The sequence below is a fragment of the Myotis nattereri genome (assembly GCF_964212035.1).
Source record: "Myotis nattereri genome assembly, chromosome: 8".
Lineage (NCBI taxonomy): Eukaryota > Metazoa > Chordata > Mammalia > Chiroptera > Vespertilionidae > Myotis > Myotis nattereri.
This window is the reverse complement of record NC_138083.1, coordinates 83,906,650-83,929,587: the sequence shown is the minus strand read 5'-3', so window position 1 is coordinate 83,929,587 and position 22,938 is coordinate 83,906,650. Positions and strand designations below refer to the sequence as shown.

The following is a 22,938-nucleotide window of genomic DNA, read 5'->3' as shown; positions in this document are numbered from 1 at the left end:
CCTGTGACAAACTCTATCAACATCCTGGACTCCCCAGTACAATGGATGCACTGAGAAGGGCCATTACTTCTGAAGGGCCATGACTTGCCAAAAATACACAGTCTCAATCTAATCAGGACAAAACATCAGGCAATTCATATTGGGGAACTTTCTACAAAATCAGTGATCAGTGCTCTTCAAAAGCATCAAGGTCACCCGACCGGTGTGGCTCAGTGGTTGAGCACTGACCTATGAACCAGGGAGGGCATGGTTTGATTCCCAGTCAGGGCACATGCCCGGGTTGGGAGCTGGATCCCCAGTGTGGGATGTGCAGACAGACAACTGATTGATGATTCTCTCTCATCACTGACGTTTCTATCTCTCTCTCTCCCTCTCCCTTCCTCTCTGAAATCAATAAAAATGTATGTTTTTTAAACAGTGTCAAGGTCGTGGAAGGTAAGAAAAGACCAAGAGGGTTTCACAGATTGGAGGAGAATAAGGAGATACAATAATTACATGCAAATTTGGATCCTGGAATAGAACAAGGATATTAGTGGAACAACTGGTAAAATCCTGAATAAGGCCTCATTGTACCAATGTTAACTTCCTAGTTCTGATCATTGCCCTGTGGTTATGTAAGACGCTCATATTAGGGGACACTGGGTGACAAACAGGTTCATAGGAACACCCTGCACTGTTTTTGCACCTTTACTATAAGCCTAAAATAATTTCAAAATAAAAAGTATACATATACTAGCATATAATATATACATACAGGGTGGGGCAAAAGTAGTTTAACAGTTGTTCACATGGAAGATAATACAATAATAAATAATAATACGAGAATAATCTGTGTTTCGCACTCACAACTGCAAACCCACTTTTGCCCCACCCTGTAGAGTAAGAATCTGATCATTTCTCGCCCCCTCAGTAGTGACCACGCTGCTCCAAGCCACCATCACCTCTCGCCTGGACACCTCAATGGCTTCCTAGCCTTTCATCAGTCATACCACGTCCTTCCTCTGCTCAAAACCCTCCCGCGTTTTCCTGTCTCGCTAGACAAAAGGCCAGAGTCCTCCCGCAGGCCAACAAGGCCCTGCAGACCTGGCTCTTCAGCGACATTCCACTGGCTCACTCTGCTCCCAGGAGATTGGACCCAAAGCTGTTCCTCACAGCGGGACGTCATCTGTGCCCTTGACAGTCCCTCTGCCTGGAATACTCATTCCCCAGTGGCCGCCCTCTTCTTATCTTCTCCAAATCTTTGCTCAAAAATCCTTTTCTAAGTAAGCCTTAGGGACAGCCCAGGTCTCACACCCCTAACTGCGCCTCCCTCGTGTGTATATAACCTTTTAACAATCCAGTTCTTTGTCTATCATCCGTCTTTCCTCACCAGAAAGTAAGAGCTAGGGGGAGGGGGGTCATGGTCCATTCTGTTAATCACTCTGTCCCAGAGCCTAGAACAGGGCCTGGTAAATAAATGTTAGCTCTAATTACATTTCGCTATTTAGCCAAAAGTAACGAGTAGGAAAAGGGCAGATTTAAACAACTGTGCTTTATGCCAAACACCACCAACCAACGTGTCGGAGCTCATGCTCAATCAACAAGCAAGCTACAAAAGACACGGACGCTAGAACCTCAACTTTGTAAAAGGTATAGAAAGAGTTCTACACAAAACTTATATTAGCTTCTGCCATAAAATCACGCTGAACTTCTTTCTCTGTTTTCCGATTGTCTCTCTTTTTCCAAATGCTGCTTTAAAAGTAAAACAAAAATTTAACCCATTACAAAATAACTGGTAATCATATCAAAAAGAAATCGAGAAAATGCACATTAAATGACGAGAGACAATTTGTCCCAATACACTGGTGGCAGTGTGACTAACGGACAGTCATTTTGGAGGGCAATTCGGCAATGGCTGTTGAATCTGATTCCATTTCTCAGCATCTGCCTGAAGAAACACTTTGCATGTGCAGGCGGAGGCACGTCCAACAGTCTTCCCTGAAGGATCCTGTATTTCCAGAGGAACATTTGGAAGTAACCTGAATGCCCATCAAAGGTGAATGGCTGAGCGATGGGACATCCATACTACGGGCTACGGTGCGGCCATTAAACAGAACACAGCAGATGTACACGCTTGGAAGACTCCCCGGGGCATACAGCTGGGGGAAATGCAAGTTTTTGAACAACATAGATACTGGCTAAAATCTACGATTTTGAAATAATACATTTCTATAAGCCATATTATATAGGAAGTCGCTAAGGGAGATTCTTTTGATAATTGAATTCTCGTGTACCATGAGAATGTATGGCTATAGTACTTATAAATGTAAAGATATATTATTTCTTTTAAATAAGGGGAAAAATAAAATGAGTCCCCCATGCTCAACCACCCCCATGCACAGCTCCCCTCAAACTCACGTCTTCTGTTAAGACTTTCATGGGGGGTCCACCATTGAGTGCTTCCTCCTACGAGCAAAGATGTGGGGGTGGGAGGTCCAAAGGCAAGGTAAAATGATGGGATGGGATAAGAGGGGATGAGGGAACAGTGAACAGGGAAGGCAGAAGGAAATAACACCAACAAAAACATGAAGACAAAGAGAAGAAAAACATTGTGAAAAAGAGACCTCAGGCCAGTCTGAATACTCGGGTCCCAGCCTACCTACGGGCAGCCCCGGGAGTGCAGTTTGGCTGGTTCCTGTTTCTGCGTCTCAGTTGTTTCTTCTGTAGAATGGAACCACAACCCGCTTACCCCCAAGCACAGAGAGAGGACAACGGTCAGGACACGACTTTGGGGACTTGGAATCCAGTGAAGGGTAGGCACTCTTGAAATGGATGTGTGTGGGGTTTTGATTTAAAATAAGGTATCCTGAAAGTGCTGGGAAACTTGGGGGGTATATTCTCTTCGTTACTCATCTAAAGAAATGGAAGCTCACTTTCTCCCCTCCCCTCCCCTCCCCTCCCCTCCCCTCCCCTCCCCTTCCTTCCCCTCCCCTCCCCTCCCCTTCCTTCCCCTCCCCTCCCCTCCTCTTCCTTCCATCCATCCATCTTTCTAGTTGGTGCTGGGGAGGGGCAGGGAGACGAAGCATCATAAGGTATTTTCCTCCTGAGTGTCAGCTGTCATCTCTCAGATCCTAAGAAAATGGCCTCACCAACTGAAGGACAACATTCTTCCCCGTTCCCTCAAGCTTTCTCAAGGTTTCCAAGATTCTTAACAATTTTCCTCTCCCAGAAACATTACAGCACCACCGCAGACAGGCAGACGGGACATTCTCTGGGGTTATTTTTGTTCCTTGTTTTTGGCTTCCATTTAAAACAGTCATCAAATGAAATAAAAACAATCAAACGTGCTTTCGCAGAAAGATTTCCCATAAGGCTGTGTCAACAGCAGCGTGTTATGTAGACACTTCTAAGCCCGGCCTTGTCCACAGTGCACCCTCCTCTGGGGCCTGTACCCCAGCTGTGTCTTGGGGCGCCTGTGGGACGGGGTGGGGTCAAGACGGAAATGCCCTTCCTTGGCCAGCAGCGCACAGGCGGCCTGCCCAGTGCTCACATTCTTCCAGGGAACGTCATAAAATGCAGGAAGTTTAAGGAATGCGTCCAGATGTTACCAGTGGCCGTGTTGTCCACGCTCTGCCTCGCACCCAACATCTATTGTTGTTGTTATTTTTTATTTTTATTATTTCTTTAATCCTCACCTGAGGATTTTTATTTTATACTGACTTTTTAGAGAGAAGAAGGGAGAAAGAGAGAAACACTGATCGGTTGCCTCCCATATGTGCCCCAACCGGGGATTGAACCTGTAACCTAGGTATGTGCCCTGGCCAGGAATCAAACCCACTATCTTTGGTATAGGGGACAGTGCTCCAACCAACTGAGCCACCCGGCCAGGGCAACAAGCATCTGTTTAGAGCCTCTCCAGATGTGGATGCTGGCGCGTGGTCAGGCCCAGGAGCAGGAGCCAGCAGTGCAGGGCCCAGACAGAGGGCACCTCTCCATCTGCTGTCCTCCTGAGACCTCAGCAGTCACCACAGGAAGGTCAGAGTCACTGGCAGGCCCCTCCTTCCAAAATTCTCTCTCCAGGGCCTGCTTTGGAAACAGAAATTCACAAAGCATGCCTCCACGGCAGCGGTTCTCAACCTGTGAGTCGCGACCCCTTTGGCGGTCAAACAACCCTTTCACAGGGGTCACCTAAGACCATCCTGCATATCAGATATTTACATTACGATTCATAACAGTAGCAACATTACAGTTATGAAGTAGCCACGAAAACAATAATTTTATGGTTGGGTCACAACATGAGGAACTGTATTTAAAGGGCCAGAAGGGTGAGAACCACTGCTCTAGGGTGAAGCTCCAGGGCTTCCTTGGACCTTCCTCTTGTAAGAATCCATTTCACCTGGAAGAACCTTTGAAAGATGCCCTGCTGGAGCCATCAGAGCCCAGATGGTGGCGGAGGCAGGCAGCACCCACCAGGCTGGCCCCACCCACCTGTCCATGGGGCCAGCTCCTGGGGGAGACAGCTCCCGGACGCTTATGGGAGGGGGCAAGAGTGCTTCCTCCCCATCCCAATCTTCGCCCACAGTCTACCATCCGAGTCCACCCAAGACCAGGGCTGCCATAGACTACCCAGGAAGGGCCGATACCATCCTGAGATCCTGGTCAGAACGCCTCAAGGGCCTAGATAGGTCTGACACAGAGCCCTGAGGGATTGCCATAGAGACTCAATTCTGTGGCTGCCCAAACCTGCCTGTATTTGAAATCAGAGAAAACATTCACAAGTCACAGCCTTCTCATTGTGTGCATTTTGGATAAGCTGCAACTCCTCCGATCTCTTCCAGAACATAAGAGTATAGAGGACAGGGAATAAATAGGGTAGAACACATAGTAAGTGCTCAATAAATCTGTGTTCTGTTAATCGCACGTTGGCCCAATAGGATAGGACAGAGCAGAGGTGGGTCAGAGGGTCTGAGAGCTTGCTGCAGGGATCCCACGCTCTGTGGGTGGGACCATCCACACCCCAGGGATCTAGGGTCAGGCAACTAGATTTAGGGTCCCCTTATCACACACACCCTTTGAGTTTTCCCAGGCCCGGTACCTGCCCAGGGCCCAGCCCTTCTGCTCCTCCCTGGGGCGATGCTCACCTGGGAGATGTGGGACTGTGTTTTCTCGCTCTCACCGTCACCTTCCGTCTTGTCTGCCAGCAGCCCCTGCACCTGGTACTCGAGCACGTAGCTGTCGATGAACCGCTCGAGCTCCTCGATCTCCTGGGAGCGGCTGCTCCCAGCCTCAGAGGAGGCAGATGCTGCCGAGGAGTTCTCCATCCCTCCAGCGCGGGCCTGGGTCAGGGCTGCGGGAGAGAAGGAGCAAGGCTCCGTGAGACAAAGCTGGAGGCGGAGGCCATGCCCTCGGCAGTGTGAGGTGCATGCTGTTCATTCCCGTGTGGAAAGGGAAACCGAGGCCCACACAAGACAGGCAACTTGCCTAACTGACCACATAGGAACGTGTGCGATGTCTGGTATCAGTCCACACCTAGACCTTGCACCTGGGAGAAAGCAGAAAACAGACCCATCTCCCAACTTGGAGGTAAGGAATGCTGCCATAAAGCAGAAGAAAATAGCCCACAGGCTTTGGTGTCCCTGCCCCAACCATTAGGATATATCGGGGATCCTCAGACACAAACCCGCCAAGGAAATGCCTCCTTCTAAAGAGATGCCTTCTCTTTGGACACCAGACTCTCCCTACATTAGCTGGAGCCTGCAGGCCTGGAGGAAGCACAGTTCCGCAGCCTTGTGATGGTGCGGCTCCGGGGACCCGTGCTGGGCTCAGTCTGCAGGAATGTGACCTGCTTTTAATGACAGAGGTGAAAGGCCTGGTGGGTGGTTTGGGAGGGCGTGGTCTAGCCATGGAGGCTGGCTGGCCACCCTGCATACCCTTGTTAGCCCTTGAGCCTTCTCTCAGCGGTGACCTGGCATAACCTGGGTGGCATTCCAGAGACGCTGCTGAAATCCAACAACAGAACTGCTGTCCCTTCCCGGGCCGACTGGGTGGACCCAGCTGCTTTAGGGGCCCTGGCCTGGTGGGCCACCTCTACTTCCCTCTCCCACCCCCTGCCCACAGCTCCCACCTGACCACCTGGAAGTGGGAAGAGCTAGAACCTTTCTCACCTCCAGATCCCTTCCTACTGGGGACCCTCCCCCTTTCCTGACAGGTTCTAAGCCAGATGGGAAGGGACATCAAAGCTTGTCTGGTGTCCCTTTCATTGTCTGGACATCACTGCTTTCCAAGGGGAGTCCCCTCAGCTAGAGGATGCTGCACATGGTTTCACCAGGAGAATGCCATCTACCAACCTACTGCAATTGGGCACAGAGGACCTGAATGTATGCCCCGAGACCCGAGATTCAGAGAGCGGCCTGCGCCTGCCTAGGCTGTGACTGTTCGTAACAAAGACCAGGTCCTGGTATGTTTCAAGGAACATTTGAATTTCAAAGCCTTGGATTACTGAGGACTTTTTCAGAACGTAGTTATTCGCCAATGATCAAGGTTTGGTTGAGGTTTTAACTCATGGATCCAAAGCAGGACAAGGAACGGCCCACGGGTTCCAGAAATGCCACCAAGTTCACGAATGCTGACTCCCACACCCCTGCTGGCCTGGTCAGAGGTTGGGTTGGCGACAGTTGGACACACATCTCTGACTCCAGTTTTGGGGTTTTGGCTGCTGCAAGGAGCCCAGCCTCCCTTGGACCCCAGGCTGCTGCAGGGGAGTGGGTGATGCTAGAGGGAGCTAGCTCTGGGCTCCTGAGCTCCGTGGCCTTGGGGTTTGGAGCCTGCTCTATTCCAGAGGGAATGGTCTGAGGTTTCAGGCCCAGGAGCCCTCATCAGAGTAGGGATCCCAGTGTGGAGGCTCAGGGGGCAGTGGGTCTGAAGGGAGTCATTTCCGATTGGAATAAGCATGCCTAGTGGTGCAAGGCCACAGGCAGAGGTGTGGTGTGTCCAATGCCCCTCCTTCCACCTGCCATTCAAGGCCTACAGTGGCCTTCCATCCCTCCCACCACCAACACCCACTTATCCCTCCTGCTCCAACCACTGCCCATGACCTCCTCCAGCCCCCTGTCTACTCCGCTGCTTGCCCCACGCATATGCCTGTGTGCTAGGCAGAACCATGAGAGGGTCCTGCGTGTACACCTCCTCCCAGTTACTCAATGAAACACCGAAGGGATCTTGCAAATGCAATTAAACTCCAAATCAGCGGACTTGAATATAGGGAGACTATGCCTAATCCATCACATGAATCTCTTAAATCTGGGACTGGAGCTAGAGACAAAGATTCACAGCACAAGAAAGACAGGACACACCACTGCTGGCGAGGAGGAGGGGGCACCTGCAAGGAACGGAGCAGCCTCTGGGAATCTCTGGTCAATGGCAGGAAGGAGAAGGGCACCTTAGCCCTACAAGCGCAAGGCAGTCAATTCTGCCAAAACCCAATGCGCCTGGGAGCAGGCTTTGCTGCCCCTGTGCCTCCAGACACGAGCCCAGCCCGGCGAGCCTTGATCTCAGCCTCGTGATACACCGAGTGTGACTCTCACTTCCAAACTGGGAGGTAATACACGGCATTGCTGTAAGCCACTGAGTTGGTAGTAATGTGCTGGGCAGCAACAGAAGACCAACATGCAAGGCTCTTTCTGCCTCTGCTTTTGCTCACACCGTGCCCCTCACCCCGAAGCACTTTCCCATTCCCTCCACCCACCGAATCCAGAGGTCCTCTCCTGGCAACGGCCCAATCCCCAGGTTTAGTGGTGGCTAGAGGGCAAAGGATTCACCCGGCTTTGACCTATGGGCATGAGCACGGTGCCTTCTAATAACAGGAATGACTAACATGTACTGAGCCCAGATCATTTGCCAGGCATTCTTCTCAGCACTTGATATGCCTTCACCACTTACCCCTCACAACAACTCTATGAGGTCAGTATAATTAGGCTACTTAGAAAACGGGGGTTCAGAGAGGTTAAGTAACTTGCCCAGGTCAGCACAGCAGAGCTCCAGGTCCGCCTGCACCTCACTGCCTCTTCATCCCCTCCTGGCAACCTGCTCTGGCCCTCAGGACATCTCCCACTTCCCCAGTCCCCACCGTGAATTCAAGTGCTGCAACGGGATTCGGGCTTGGAGGGCTGGGTCCGTGCCCAGCTGCTGGTCCCAGCCAGACGGCATGATAAGATTGATGTCCAGAGAGGGCTGAAAGGAGCCGCCTGCAGGAGAAGGTAGTGCCTAAGGCCATGCCTATTATTCCTCGAAGACTTCAGATCTTATCGAGGGCTTCCTGGCGCCGGCACAGGCACAGGTGCAGGCCTGGCTTTTGCAGACACCGGCTTGGAGGTCTTCCAGGAGGACGGGTGCCTGGCCCTGCCTCCAGCAGTGGCCTCTGTTCTGCTCTGTTGGGCCCGCCCGGACTCACGCGGGCTTCTCCTGGGGCCTCTCCTGGGCCTACCCTCGTCCTGTCCAGTGAGGAGCCCCAACCCCGCGGCTCACCGAGGAAAAGGGCAGGCATTGAGACCCACTCCCACCCCGCAGAACGGTGCTGCCGGAGGGAAAAAGATGATGCCCCCTCACTGGACACTTGTCTGGGACGCCTCCCGAGGCGCATCCTCGCAGCGTCCCTCCCTCCCCCTCCAGTCACAGCTGCTCAACCAGGCGCATGCAGTGTAGCCGACAGCACCTGGCCTCTGCCCCCCGGGCGCCTTCTGCCCGGGCACACCTGCAGGATCCCAGCTGGCACCCTGGAAGCGCCAGGAGCTAACATGCCTGGGCGCACACCCCCTTTTTGGTCTCCCAGATGACATTTCTGAGGTGCTATCACAGTCCCTCCATGTGCCCCAGGGGATGGAGCCCCAGCAGCCCATAGTGGTGACCAGATCCATATACTCCTCTGTCGGGCTCTCCCCACTCCTGTGTCTCTTCCCTCCCATGTCACCCCCCATGTTACCCCCCCTATGTCACCCCCCGTCACTCCCCATGTCACCCCCTCCCATGTCACCCCCATGTTACCCCCTCCTTGTCACTCCCCCTCCCATGTCACCCCCCTCCCATGTCACCCCCCTCCATGTCACTCCCCCTCCCATGTCACCCCCATGTCACACACTCCCATGTCACCTCCCCTCCATGTCAACCCCTTCATGTCATCCCCGTCACCCCCCTCCATGTAACTCCCCCTCCCATGTCACCCCCCTTCATGTCATCCCCGTCACCCCCCTCCATGTAACTCCCCCTCCCATGTCACCCCCCTCCATGTCACCCCCTCTCCATGTCACTCCCCCTCCCATGTCACCCCCCTCCATGTCACCCCCCTCCATGTCACTCCCCCTCCCATGTCACCCCCATGTCACACCCTCCCATGTCACCTCCCCTCCATGTCACCCCCCTTCATGTCATCCCCGTCACCCCCCTCCATGTAACTCCCCCTCCCATGTCACCCCCCTCCATGTCACCTCCCCTCCATGTCACCCCCTCCCATGTCACTCCCTGCACGGACTGCTGCCCTGGGGGGCTTCCAGGAACCCTGCTTTCTGAGGGAAACCAGGCTAACCTGTCACTTGGGCTCCCTCTTCATTTCAGAATGAGTCCCAGCCAGGGAGCCAGAAGCCCTCCTTCAGCATGAAAGCCTAGCTTTGTCTCTGTTCACGGGAAGAGGGAGGAGGAGGGAGAGGGACAGTGTGCTGTCCTCATGGTCCATCTTCTCAGCATGGGGCTGGAAGTTCAGCCACTCACGCCCCATTTCAAAATATATATTTTTTTTATTGATTTCAGAGAGGAAGGGAAAGCGAGAGAGAAACCTCAGTGATGAGAGAGAATCATTGACTGGCTGCCTCCTGCACGCCCCACACTGGGGATGGAGCCTGCAACCCAGGCATGTGCCCTGACCGGGAATCGAACCGTGACCTCCTGGTTTATAGGATGAAGCTCAGCCACTGAGCCACGCCGGCTGGGCTTGTCCCAATTTTGCATCGGTAAATTATACATACCATAAACTTAGTGTTGTAATCATTTCCAAGTGTACAAGTCAGCGGCGTTAAATACATTCACGATGGCTGTATAACCATCATCACCATCCACCCCAGACATGTTCATGTTCCCCAACAGGAACTCTGCCCATTAAACATCACCTCCTCGTCCCCTGCTCCAGCCTCAGCACCCACTGTGCTTCCTTCTTCTCTGTGAACTGGTCTATGTGGGGAACCGCATATAAGTGCAACCATACAGTCTGTGTCCTTCTGTGACGGGCTTATTCACTCATCATCATGTCCTCCAGGTTCATCCATGTTGTAACATGTGTCAGAATGTCACACCTTTTTATGGCTAAATAACACATTGTATACAATAACATACTGTATGTATAGGTCACACTTTGTTCATCCGTCCGTCTGTCCATCCATCCATCCATCCATCCAAGGACAATCAGGTTGTTTCTACCTTTGTCTACGGAGAGTAATGCTGCTATGAACATGGCTGTGCATGTATCTGTTTGCGCCTGTCTCTAATTCTCTGGGTACATAGCCAGAAGGTCTGCCCCGTTTTAAGGCAGGAAGAGTGAGGAGGTACAGAGCAAACGCTCAGGCTGGTGGAGACACAGGGAAACGCAGGGAATGAGGGTTTGCTCCGCTCCCCTCCTTCCTGGGCTTTGAGGTGTCCTCCTGGCTCAGTTTGCCATTCACAGCGAGAACAGGATGGGAAATCCCCACAGCTGGGCTGCTGGCGAAGCTGGGAGCCAGCAAGAGGAGCTTATGTTTTAATGATGAGCGAAAGTGAGAAGGGGGATGGGACCAAAGGAAGAAGGAGAGAAGAGGACGAAAGAGAAGAGACACCTTGGCTGCAGCCATCCAGAAGGCAGAACCCTGTAGCCAACCAATGCACCCCCATCCCAGGAACCCACCCTGCAGGCAACGCCCCCTCCTCCCCCCAGCCCTCCGGACCCAGCCCATTCCCAACCAGGTGATGGATGTGGAGGAACAAAAAGGAAGCAGCAGGAGTGGGGAAAGTGCTGAGGCTGCTCTTTGCTGTAAAGAGCAGGCAGGCGGCCCTGGGCCTGCAGGCAGAAGGGGTGGGCCTGGGTGTGCACAGGTTTAGGAGGAGCCAAGGCTGCAGGAGAAATGGAAGGGTAGGGGGACATCTTGCCCCAGCTCCAGGGGCTCGGGGCACCCCCTGCAACAGCCAATCATGTTCTTTGCTTGTCCCTATAACTCGGTGAGCCTGGCTGACTATTTTTAAGGCCAGAAACAAAAACGCCCGTGTGCTTTGGTGAAAAGGCGCCTTTGTCCACACTCCTGTCCTCCTACCCAGACCCAGGTGAGCCCTCCTCCCCTTGCTGCCTGCCCTCTGCCCAGTGGTGTGGCCTCTTCGGCAAGAACACGCAGCACAGGTGCTTCTGCTGACCGCACGCACGGGCTCCCTGCCTGCGGTCAGGAGTCTCTCCCCCACCCTCTGGCCCTCCGACCTTTGAGTCTGCTACCATCAGCTAGTTAAAGGTCTGGAGGAAAAGGGAGGGCCCAGAGGCAAGAAGCTGGGGCCTTCCCAGCCACTCAGCATCCTTTCCTCTCGCCCAGGGACAAATGGCATCAGTGGCTGTAAATTTAGCCAATCCCTTTAAGAACAGCCAAGGCATTAAGAGGCATTACCTCCTCGCAATCCCCAGGATAAATTCAGTGACCTGCAAACAAGAGACACTTCTGCCTCTCGCCACCGGCCCTGCTCTGGGGAATCCACCCTTCCAGGCCCTGAAAGGAGGCAGCACGCACCCCTCGCCTTCAGCAGAGCCTTTCCCCCAGCCCTCGGCATGCAACTCACCAGGCACCACACCCTCCTGGGGCCTCACAGAGGGGGCCTCAGAGGGAGGGTCTCGATTTCTGCTTTCCTGACTCCTTTCTGCTTTCCTCATGCGGGGCTTTTGTTTACTGATGTTTTGTTGTTCTGTTTTTGCTTCTGGCTGCTGCCAGGGGCTCAGCAGCCTTGGGGCTCATGGGCCTGTCCACCCCACCCGTGCCAGCAGGGCAGCAGCTCTGAGGATGGAGGTAAGCACACTGAGCGGAGGGTGGGCGGCAGGGCCCAGCGTGCCACCACTGCTCATGTCACCACGGCTCACCTCGTGTTGAATCGCGTGCACCTCGCCTTCCCACGGCCCCTTCCACGCCTCCTGCTGCAGCACAGCCTGGCTCCCCTGAGCTCCCCTCCAAAACTGCCTTCTGCTGACCCGTTACACACAAGCCAACCCCTGCCCCATTCCCCACTCCACAGGGTGCTGGCAACTGACACCTTCGCCCAGAGCCTGCAGCAAGGAGGGCAGGGCCAGGCCACGGCCACGCTGCCTGCTGAGAGCGGGAGGCGAGAGGCCTCGCTGCCTGGGAACGGAGCTCGCCCAAAGCTCTCCGGAGGGAGCCACGGGAACCCCCTTCACGAGGCCTGCTGCCAGCCCTCCCCTCCACGTCCAGTCCACGCTCCACCTCCTGCAGAAATGGGACTTTGGGGACAATGCCTTTCCCTGGCCACGGCAGCCCTGTGCTCGGCCATTCCTGTCAGTGTGACCGCAGGAGCCTGGGACACGTCCATGTTCGCCAAAGAAAAGCAGGAGCATCCACCGCCGGACCCTCAGGTCCCCAACCACCGCCAAGTGGGAAAGATCAGACACCTGAGCTGGAGGCAGCCTCCGAAATCGGCAGCAGCCGCTGTCTCAGGAGCCCAGGACACTGGTGTCCTCTCAACCTCTGACACTCGCCCACGGACACACCCGTGTGACCCTTTGTCACTCAAGCCTCAGACAGGCTGTGAGCTGGGCGCGGACTGTTTTTTCAAACTGCAGGTCTCAGCCGGTTCGTGGGCTGGGAAATGAACTTAGTGTAAAATAAACCCACGGTGTCAGCATTAAAAACGTGTGACTACATTGAAACCACCCGTGAGCGACACACGTTGTAAGTGGAACCATTGCTTCATGGAACTTCTGTGTCGCCTACACATGGGAATGCGTTGCTTTCTGGGAGGCTGACTGTCCAGGTCTGCTCTGCCCGGGGGTCCCCCTGCACTGACCCCCCAACCTGCCCCTCAGGGTGGGCACAGGCGGCCTCCTCACCCTCCCCTGTGTTGTTACCCAGCTCCTGCCCTGCTCTTGAATTTTTTACGGCTTTTATCTTATCTTGACAAGACGGCCTGGTCCTTGAGGCCCCGATCCATCCTACACCTCTCACGGTCCCAAGCCCAAGAGGACAGGCTGGCCTGTGCCCACCCCCCTCCCGCCCACCCCAGCACTCCCTTCCCAGAGACTGGGAGGGTGGTGCCCTCATTCCCCCCTTTTGCCACTGGGCCAGGCTCTTCCCCCATCCATCCCGCACAGCTGTGAGGGTGTTAAAGCCAAGGGTGCTGGGGTGGCCCTGTCCAGTACCCCTCCCTACCGGCCATCAGGATTCCAACTTCTTCCCACCACATCCCAGAGCCTCCAAGGCAATTCCCCCCAATAGGTCTTGCCGCATGCCATGCCCTCTAGGCACCGGGGGGCAGGGAAGTCACACGTGAAGCCCCAAAGGGGAGATACAATATCTAAGCTGGAGGGCTATTGGCCAGCCAGTCACACCCCTGGCTGGACTCAGGCGGCTTCCCCACTGCCCCCGGCTCCTAGGGGTGTCCTGAGCCCTCAGGTAACATAACGGTTATGGTTTCTGATGTTTGGTTCTAATGCTGGTTCCAGTCTTTAAAGAGACTGATGATGAAAGGGCCACCTCAGAAGGTGTGAGGATTTAGTGAGAGAATGCACGAGAATGTGTTCAACACAGCCAGGTATACAGCAAGCACTCAATTACCAGCTGTGATTATAATTTGACATCACCACTGCCCCCTGCTATGCCCCACTCTGTCTTGCGCATTCTCTCCCACCTCTCCAAATTGCACCAGATACACGTTCCCCGTGAAGCCCCCTTGGCCACTCTGACTATCACTGGTCACTCCTGGTTCTGAACTCCACTATCCACAGACCCCGCTATTCCCTAATGTCTCTCCACCCTGAACTGCCTGTGCCCCTGCACAAGGCCTCAGTTTGGCCCTTTCCTCTATTCTAATTCCTGGATTAACCTTTGGCTCTGCCAACCTGCATGGACTCATGGGGACTCGTTCTCTCTCCTCTATAAGCCCTGTGAGTAGACAGGGCAGACCCCACCACTGGCCTTTAAAGGCTTCTGGGTTGACAAATAGAGTGAAAACCAGCTCGGAGCATGCCCGGCAGGGAGACCAGCAGTGTCCTGCTCTGAACCCGGCAATGCACCTGTGAGAGCACCGCAGGTTAAGGCCAGACAGCTCCTCCGAGCCTGGTGGCCCAGCACCCGAGGGCTTTCTTCTCAGGTGACACTCTCTCTCCAGTGTCTCTCTCTCTCTCGGGGTAACCAGGGTCCCCATTCAGCTCTTTTTCCTGGCAGCCGCTTTCTGAACTACAGCCCAGCGGGAGCAGTGACCGTACGAGCCGTTTCCAAGAGTCTGATGGGGTCTCAGCACCCTCTTTCCTCTCCCCTCTTCATCCTCCTGAACCACCCTGACACCCCAGCTCACAGTGGTCCCCACCCCTCGGAACACCCCTAATAGCAGCTGCTCATGGGCCCTTCTGACCTCCTCCCCTGCCTTGGATGACAGGAGCAGAACCACAAAGCAGAGACCGCACATGCCCTGCCTGGGCCACAGTGTGTTTTGTTTTGCCTGCTGAGTATTTTAAGAATATTTGAGCTGACATTTTAAAATCAAAAGATTTCATGTAAAAAAATCCACATTTCTGATTTTCTTAAAGAATTCGGAGATCGAGCACCACCGGCCCACCTTCCCACACTGCAGCCATCAGCTAGAGCAGCGCGGTGCTGACCCCCTCAGACGGGCGTGCAATTTCCACTTCTCCACAGACCTCCACACTCCCTAATGTCTCCCCACTGCCACACCCGTCCTTCTCACCTGGCTCCGCCCTCACTCACTTGTTACCTGCCTGGCCCTCACAGGCATCCGAGCTTGTCTACCCCTGCAAGAAAGTAACTGCAGGTGGGTCACAGAACAAAAATGAGAGGCGTCCCTACGAACCTGGAAATCAAGAACAATGACTGTCCCTTGGGAGTTACAATGTGGAACCAATACATGACAGTCCAAAGCAGAAACACGCAGAGTCATTGCAGAGAAAAAGAGGTTTCCAGAAGGACTCCACGCTAGCCTGGCGGAAGACAGCCACGGAGCGATCACAGGAAGACTGTGTCACTCTGAAGGGACTGGGCCGCACTGAAAGCAAGGAAAATAGCCAACCACAGAAGGGGGAGCAGGCCCAGCTCTGTCCAGAGAAAGGGGTGCCCTTTCTGGGTATCTCAAGGGAGGGGGGAAGGGGCCTATAAATGCACAGGCTGCCCCCCTGCTCCCCTTCATGTCCCGATCACACTCCAGCTCAGCCCTGGAGTGGCCTGAGGGGCTGCCTGCTTCCCAACTAAACCATGAGCTCTTAGAGGCCACGGGTGTGTCTGCTCCTTCCCTCATCCCCTGGGAGCCAGACCTGGGCCCACAAGACATTTAGCTAATTAGTGGGTATTTGATGATGGATTCCCTGATGAGAACATGGCCAGCAGGGAACTGACATTCTGCCCCCGTTGGTATCAGCAGACGAGAGCTGCCGGCTGCTGGGCAGAGACGGGTGGCCTATCAGCCGTGGAGCAGCGAGTACAGTGAGGCTGGGGTGGAGCCCTCGTTGGCTGAGTAGCCCCCACGTGTCACACACACATCGCCAGAGGCCCCTAGCAACCACGAGAATCGCGAACTCATCCAGCGCCCAGGGCTCTCAGAGCTCTCCCCAAATTCTCTATGGACCACAGCGAGACACAGAATGAACAGCCAGAGCCCAGGAGTGTAAAGTCCACGGATGACGCGAGGCCAGACCCGGATCCTGGAGTGGCTGTCTCTGCCTTTGCTTGGAGGCCCTTTGACCTTTACTGTAGCAGAAGAGCAAATCATCAATACTGTGGTCCCCACAGACCGTTGGTTTCCAAACCATTTTCCTCTAAAACCTTATATATTTTTCCAATGCAATTCTCAATGGCTCCCACTGATACATAAAAGATAACAACAACTAGCATTTGGTGGGCATTTATATGTGCCAAGCCCTGTGACGTATATATTTGGTGTATATTCATTTCATCCAAGACCATCCTATAATGTAAGCACCATTGTCACCCCCATTGTACAAATTAGGAAACCAAGGCAAAAAGGAGTTGCCCACAACTTTGCCTAGCTACACCTTCGGCCTTCTGGAACACAGAGCCACAACGACGGAGGTCTCAAGAGATGGACGGCCAAGCCAGAGACGAGAGCTGTCGGCCAGGGACATTAACAAGACCAGGTATGGTAGTTCTCTCGGGGTTGGTTTCTCTCTGGGAGATGCTGAGGTCAAATAATTAGGGAAATAGGCAGCCAGAAAGCGTGAGCTCCAAATCACTTCCACTGGAAACCTCTGCAGCAGCGGCAGCCAACCGGTGGTCCGTGGCCCACTGGTGGTCCGGGAGGTCTGAAAGGTTGGCAACCGCTACTCTACAGAATGCATTCTTGCAGATGGGGATCGCTTTGTCTTTCGCATCATACACTTTCAAGACCTGGCACAAAGTGCAGTTCTACAGAAGACGGATGGGAGGCCCATGGGCTACCTGTGGGGGGCCTGTGGCGTCGCCCACCTTGGGCCTCTGTGACCCAGGAGCTCTCTCTCCAGGGCTAGTCTAGGGCAGCTGCAGCCAGGACTCCAGATGCAGCCAGATGCCTTGCAGAGAGACCACCTGGTGGCAGATCCCGACTGGCTGTCCATTATAGTCCTCAGGTGCTGTATTCCCATGATCTCTGAGGGTCATTTCACCCACTAGCGCAGTGACGGCGAACCTTTTGAGCTCGGCGTGTCAGCATTTTGAAAAACCCTAACTTAACTCTGGTGCCGTGTCACATATAGAAATGTTTTGATATTTGCAACCATAGTAAAACACAAAGACTTATATTTTTGATATTTATTTTATATATTTAAAGGCCATTTAACAAAGAAAAATCAACCAAAAAAATGAGTTCGTGTGTCACCTGTGACACGCATGTCATAGGTTCGCCATCACTATACTAGCGTGTGGTGGCGACAGATAACTCCCTTACGTGCACAGCCGGAGCAGCGTGCAGCCAGTTACAACCACAGGGAGCAAGCTGAGTGGTTAACTGGCAGATAATTAACTGAGAAATTCCCCACAGCCCTCTATGCACTCTGCTGAGGCACAGGAGGGAGGAGACATAAAGGGGAAAAGCCCCCCCCCCCCCCCCGCCATTGCAGAAAGGACCTTGCAAATCATTGAGGCCGGTGTAGGTGAGGACATGGACAGATCTGAGCCCTCACACACGGATAATGGGAATAAAAAATGGTGCAGCTGCTTGGAAAACAGTCCAGTAGCTTCTCAAATGATTAAACAGAGTTAACATAAGACCCAACAATTCTATTCCTATGCATACACCCAAGAGAAATAAAAATATATGTCCATGCAAAGCTTGTATATAAATGTTTTAGTAGCATTATTAATAGCCAAAACATGGAAACCCAAATGTCCACAACTGATGAAGGGATAAACAAAATGTGGTAGATATATCCATGCAATGGAATCTTACTTGGCCATAAAACGGAATGCTCAAACATGAAGAACCTTAAAAACACTGTGCTAAATAAAAGCCCATGATTCCATTATGTGATTCCACTAATATAAAATGTCCAGAATATGAAAATTTATAAAAACAGAAAGTAGGTTGGTGGTTGCCTAGTGCTGCGGTAGGGGAAGGGAGAGGTGGGCAGGGCGGTGGTGGCAATAGCTAAAGGTACATGGTTTCTTTTTGAGGTGACAAAGATGTTCTAAAATTGACTATGGGTACCCATATCTATGATTACACTGAAAACCATTTAACAGTACACTTTAAGTAGGTGAACTGTACAGTATGTGAATTATATCTCAGTAAAATTATTTTAAAAATTACTGTATCTACATAAGCTGGCTCCAGTATGGTGGCCTTGGGCTAGAATCTCTGGCTGATTAGCTTGGAGACCTCTCCAGAGAGCACTGTAGCTTTAAGAATAATCTAAAACTGTAAATAAATATACAAAAGGCCTGAAAAACTGTCTAGTTTCCCACTGAATCTGGGAGAAATGTCTGCAACTTTTCTAGGAGGGATTCTGATGCCCCACCAAAGATGGGGATGCATCTCCTGGAGCAGCTCCATCCATCCATCCATTTATCCATCCATCCATCCATCCATCCATCATCCATCCATCCATATATCCTTTCATCTATCCATCCTTCATTCATCCATCTATCCATCCATCATCCATCCATCCATCAATCATCCATCCATCCATCCATCATCCATCCATCCATATATCCTTTCATCTATCCATCCTTCATTCATCCATCTATCCATCCATCATCCATCCATCCATCAATCATCCATTCATCCATCCATCATCCATCCATCCATCCATTTATCCCTCTACCCACCCACTCATTCGTTCATACATTCATTTAAAAAGCACCTACTCACGCTTGGTTAAGTGCTAGAAATACAACAGAAGAAGCCAGAAAGTGACCAGGCAATTGACATCATGAGGCAAGTGCTGTGGGTCTCAGAGGAATGGCACCAACACATGAGAGGAATACTGAAGATATTATTTTTATTAACTTGCCCTAATTGACAGAAAAACACAAATATAACTATTATATATGAAAACCAGGAGACACCTTAGAAAGCAAAGCCATCAATTGCAAGACCCACCACTGTATCATGAGCCACAAAGAAAAAATGCTGCCGCTGGAAGTATGACATAATGCCTTTACAAGGGCCTGCATGCAGACATCGGTCACGCAAGCCTCACGTGGATCTGAGATCCCTTCATCTCTTCGGAGGGAGTGGGACTTCCCTGCCTGTGGAGGTGGCAGTGCTTAGCAGTGAGACTGGCAATTCGTGTGGTTTTACAGGCATGACGTGGCAGTTTTTCTCCCAACAGCGAATATCTGCTTTTCTAACATCAAATCAATGCTCTGCTACTGTTTCCATGCCCTTCCGCGTACGTGATAACTTTTGGTGCAAATAATACATCATAGTGAGACCTTTTATAAGACATCTGAGTGACAATTACACTGAACATGTGGCTACCCAACAATGCATCTAATTCAACTGACCACGCTGCCGCCTGCTCAGGCAATGGCGACTCTGTCACGCCTGCTGTGTGGCTGGCAGCCAGCGACAGTAAAGATGCACCCTGACTTCAGAGCCATTAACGTGAAAAAACAACAACTGTGAAAGGGGCAAGCCAATCCTTTATATCACAGGTGAGGAAACAGGAGTACGGAGCTGAGACGTGACACATCCCAAACCACAGAGCCAGGACGACAACCCTGTGAGCTGAGATTTGTGCCGACGCGTTCTCTTCTACTCCCCCGGGCTCCCTCCATCTCTAAGCTTGTCTTACATTTCCTTGCTTAAAACAAAACGGAGTTTTAGAGCACAGAGGACAGTGAGATTAACCGATCCGAACATGCCAGCAATCTTAGTTCTACCAGCCCCGTGGAAAAGGATGATGGGAAATATCACTCTAATACCATCCAAGGGACCGTTAGTTTACAGCTGCTGGGGGATTGCGTTTCCTCTCCCTGAGGCCGGTCCCCCGGCTGCCACTCAGCAATAAAGGAGGCTGGCCAGGTGTATTCTCAGCCATGCTCTCTCCCTAGGGCGGCCCTGGAGATTCACCATCCCCAGCACATGGCCTACAAGAGTTTGACAGGCCCCGGTGAGCCTGACGCCAGAGCGTTATGCATTCTGCGTGCACACAGTGTCCGGAGTTAGGGGGCTGCTCAATGGATTCTCAGTATCTCACCACGGCGCTCGCATCCTGGCAGCACGCCAGTCTTACCCAGCACTGGATCACCGTGCGGAAAACACCTTTTTCTTTTGTGAGCCTGGGATTGCGGAGCGGGCCCCTTGACATGAACACAGACGAACAGGGTCAGGTCCTCTCTGCTCCAACAAACACGTTAAACGTTTTCCTAAAGCTGGATAAGGAACGGGCCTAAAGCCTTCGGGCTGAGGCCAGGTCCAGTTCAGCTGAGCTGAGATACACTTCACGGAACGCACGGCCAAGGCCCGAGAGCCGAACCAGAAACAGGCCTGCCCCACGTGTGTGCGAACAACAGCTCATGGGAACACCCTCCCTACGCAGCCGAGAGCGAGGAGGGCACGTCTCCGATGACAGCAGAGCCCCGTCTCAGCAGGACACCAGGGTAAGATGTAACCAACAGGAGACGGTTGCACTGGGACTGATGGAACAGGAGGCCGCCCAGGGCTGGTCTGGGCAGTGGGGGAGGAAAGAGCTAGCTGTGCTGCAAAAGGCAATGACGAATTTGTTCATCTCACCCAGCACCATCCAAGGGAGGAAAAATACCCAACATTCCAGTCCGCTGTGGAGTGACAGGCCAAGAACAGAGCTGGGGACGTTGAACTTTCAGGGCAAAGAGAATGTCCCTTCAGTGACCCCTGTGCCCTTCAATCTGGCTCTGCCCTTGACTCAGAGCACAATGGACACAGGTCACTTCCTCAGCGCATGCCAGGCACCGTGCTGGACCCTGGGCCCCGTAACCGAGGTGTGGCCTCTGCCCTGGGTCGGCACAGAGCCACCGAAGGGGACACACACAGCCTTCGGAGTCTGCCGCATGACTACACACACATATTCTAAAACATCTCTCACAGGTGGAATTGGAACTGCTTTTTCTAGATTTTTCTCCTTTTTTCCCCTTCCAAAATGAGCTTGTAGCATTGTTACATAAGCAAGAAAAAAACAAACGAAGGGGAAACTATAGGTTGGCTGTGGGGTCTCTCCGGCTTGCTGGTCGCCTGGTTACAACGCTAGCCCCAGGAGCCTCAGAACTCCCAGACTCGGCAACTGGTCACAGCGAGGGCACAGCCATGCTGCGAGCCCCCGCCACACCGCGGGCAGCAGATCTGCAAGCTCACACCCCTCCTGCACGGACTGCTGTTCTGCAAGGCCTTCCCGCCTGGCCGGCACAGAGCTCATTTTCTGCTCTGGCAACGCACCAGGGCCCCTGCTGGCTGGGCAGCAGCCTGTCCACCCGTCACCCTGTGTGCTACCACTTAATCCAGCACCTGTAGGGCCGGAGGTCGGACATGAGAGTGCCACTGGGATTGCCCCCAGTTTCCTGGAATGAAGGCTGAGATTCCAGGGGGGCCTGAGAAAGGTAAAAGTACTTTAACTCAAGTTGAACATGTCAATATATTCAGTAAGTACCACTGCGGTTGTTACTGGAGCGCTCATCCTTTTTTTTTTTTTTTTTTTAATATGTGTTTATTTGTGGAGAGAGAGGAAGGGGAAAGATAGAGAGATAGAAACATCAATGAGAGAGAAACATCATTGATTGGCTGCCTCTTGCCTGGTCCCTACTGGAGATTGAGCCTGCAACCGAAGCTGTGCTCTTGACCACAATCAAACCTGGGACCCTTCAGTCCACAGGCCGACACTCTATCCAGAGTCAAACCGGCTACGGCTCACCCTCCTTCTTGCTCTGGGTGTTGCTGTAGAATGTTCTCCCCCTTTGCTGCAATGGTGAGGAGCCCACCTGTGTACACTGCAATGCCAGCCAACCGTTTCACACACCTCCCAGCAGGGATTCTCCTGCTGGCAAAACACCAGGGAAATATGCTCCCAAGTTCCAGTCCTAAACTTTTAATGCAGAGATGGCACGTGCCCTGAGCTTCGTCCCAGCTCCCACTGCAAGCCCTGTTGCCCTGGGGGCTCTGTTGTGTCATACTGTGTGCGGTGCTGGAGGGGGCAGGCTTTGGGCATGTCCAAGCATCCTTGGGGGGGGGGGTGTGCCACCTTCGCCCCAGTGCTGAGAGGTGCCCGCCACATCTTCCCTCCTTGCTAATGACACCACACTTCTAACTTCCTTCTCAAATCTTAAATATGAATGAACAGAAGTTTCCAGGCTGTGCTGTGTGTGACTTATAAAGTCAATGACAACTAAGTCAGTCCAGGGGGTGCCTGTGATAGTCCTCAGGTCACCAGTAGGAGAATCTGGAACCCTGGTAAGATCCCAGAACTTGCCCAGCTTCCCTGGTACCCTCAGCGGGGGCTTCCCGCTTACCCAGGCCAACCGGAAGCTTGACGCGTGCCCCCTGGAGGCCTAAGGAATCCGGGAGACAGGATGGGCTGGAAAAGGTGAAGCAGCAATGAAACAGATAGTGCGAGAGGCCCCATCGTGGGCCCTGCGTGAGGTACAGGCCTGACCCTCGCATAGGCCCTGGGTCTCCTCACCTGAAACAGCCCAAGTTCTCAGGTTGGAGAAGAGAGAAGTTCCCAGCAAGGCCCTCCTTGAGAGCCGAGGTGGGATCTGCACACCAGCACATGGGTTGTTTCCTTGACCTGTTCCTGTCCAGCCAACTCCTATCCACCCTTCAAGACCCAGCCTGCATGCCCCTCTTCCTCGCTGGTGTTCTGGGGAGTTATCTGTTGAGTGCATTTATCCACTCACACGTCTGTTTCCCCTTGGATGCTGTGGGCCCCTCAAGTCTTTTTCTTCTTCCTTTCCTGCTGCCCCTTGGAGAATAGATAACCAGCAAAGGTATGATCAATGAATGGACGGAGCAAATGAAATCAGTTGGTCGACATTATACTTCTTCACTCAATGTTTCATCCTTCAATGCTTGACCCTTTATTTGACCCATAGATCTCCCTCAGGAGACCAGGAACTGGGAGAAGACCCACATGATGCAGTGGGACTCCAAACCTGGCTTTCCCACCTGCAGTTTGTGGAGCCACGAGAGTGGCAGACACTTCTGGTGGAATCTGTAATACCTTGTCTCTCCTCTTCCTTACTAGCAAAACCTCATAACATTGGGAGA

At 52.9% G+C, this 22,938-nt stretch overlaps 1 protein-coding gene across 2 annotated transcripts in view; it reads right to left on the bottom strand.

Moving 5' to 3' along the window:
• CTIF (cap binding complex dependent translation initiation factor) overlaps positions 1 to 22,938 on the bottom strand; it is a gene marked incomplete at its 5' end in the record, with an annotated part of 237,691 nt that overhangs the window by 165,123 nt on the left and 49,630 nt on the right. The window contains 2 exons of one of the 2 annotated variants that reach the window (XM_081096536.1): positions 2,398 to 2,445; positions 5,121 to 5,326. In XM_081096536.1, the coding sequence (XP_080952662.1) occupies positions 2,398 to 2,445; positions 5,121 to 5,300 (228 nt within the window). Of the gene's footprint in view, positions 1 to 2,397; positions 2,446 to 5,120; positions 5,327 to 22,938 lie in introns of those variants that run through there. The other variant, XM_081096537.1, reaches the window with a different exon arrangement.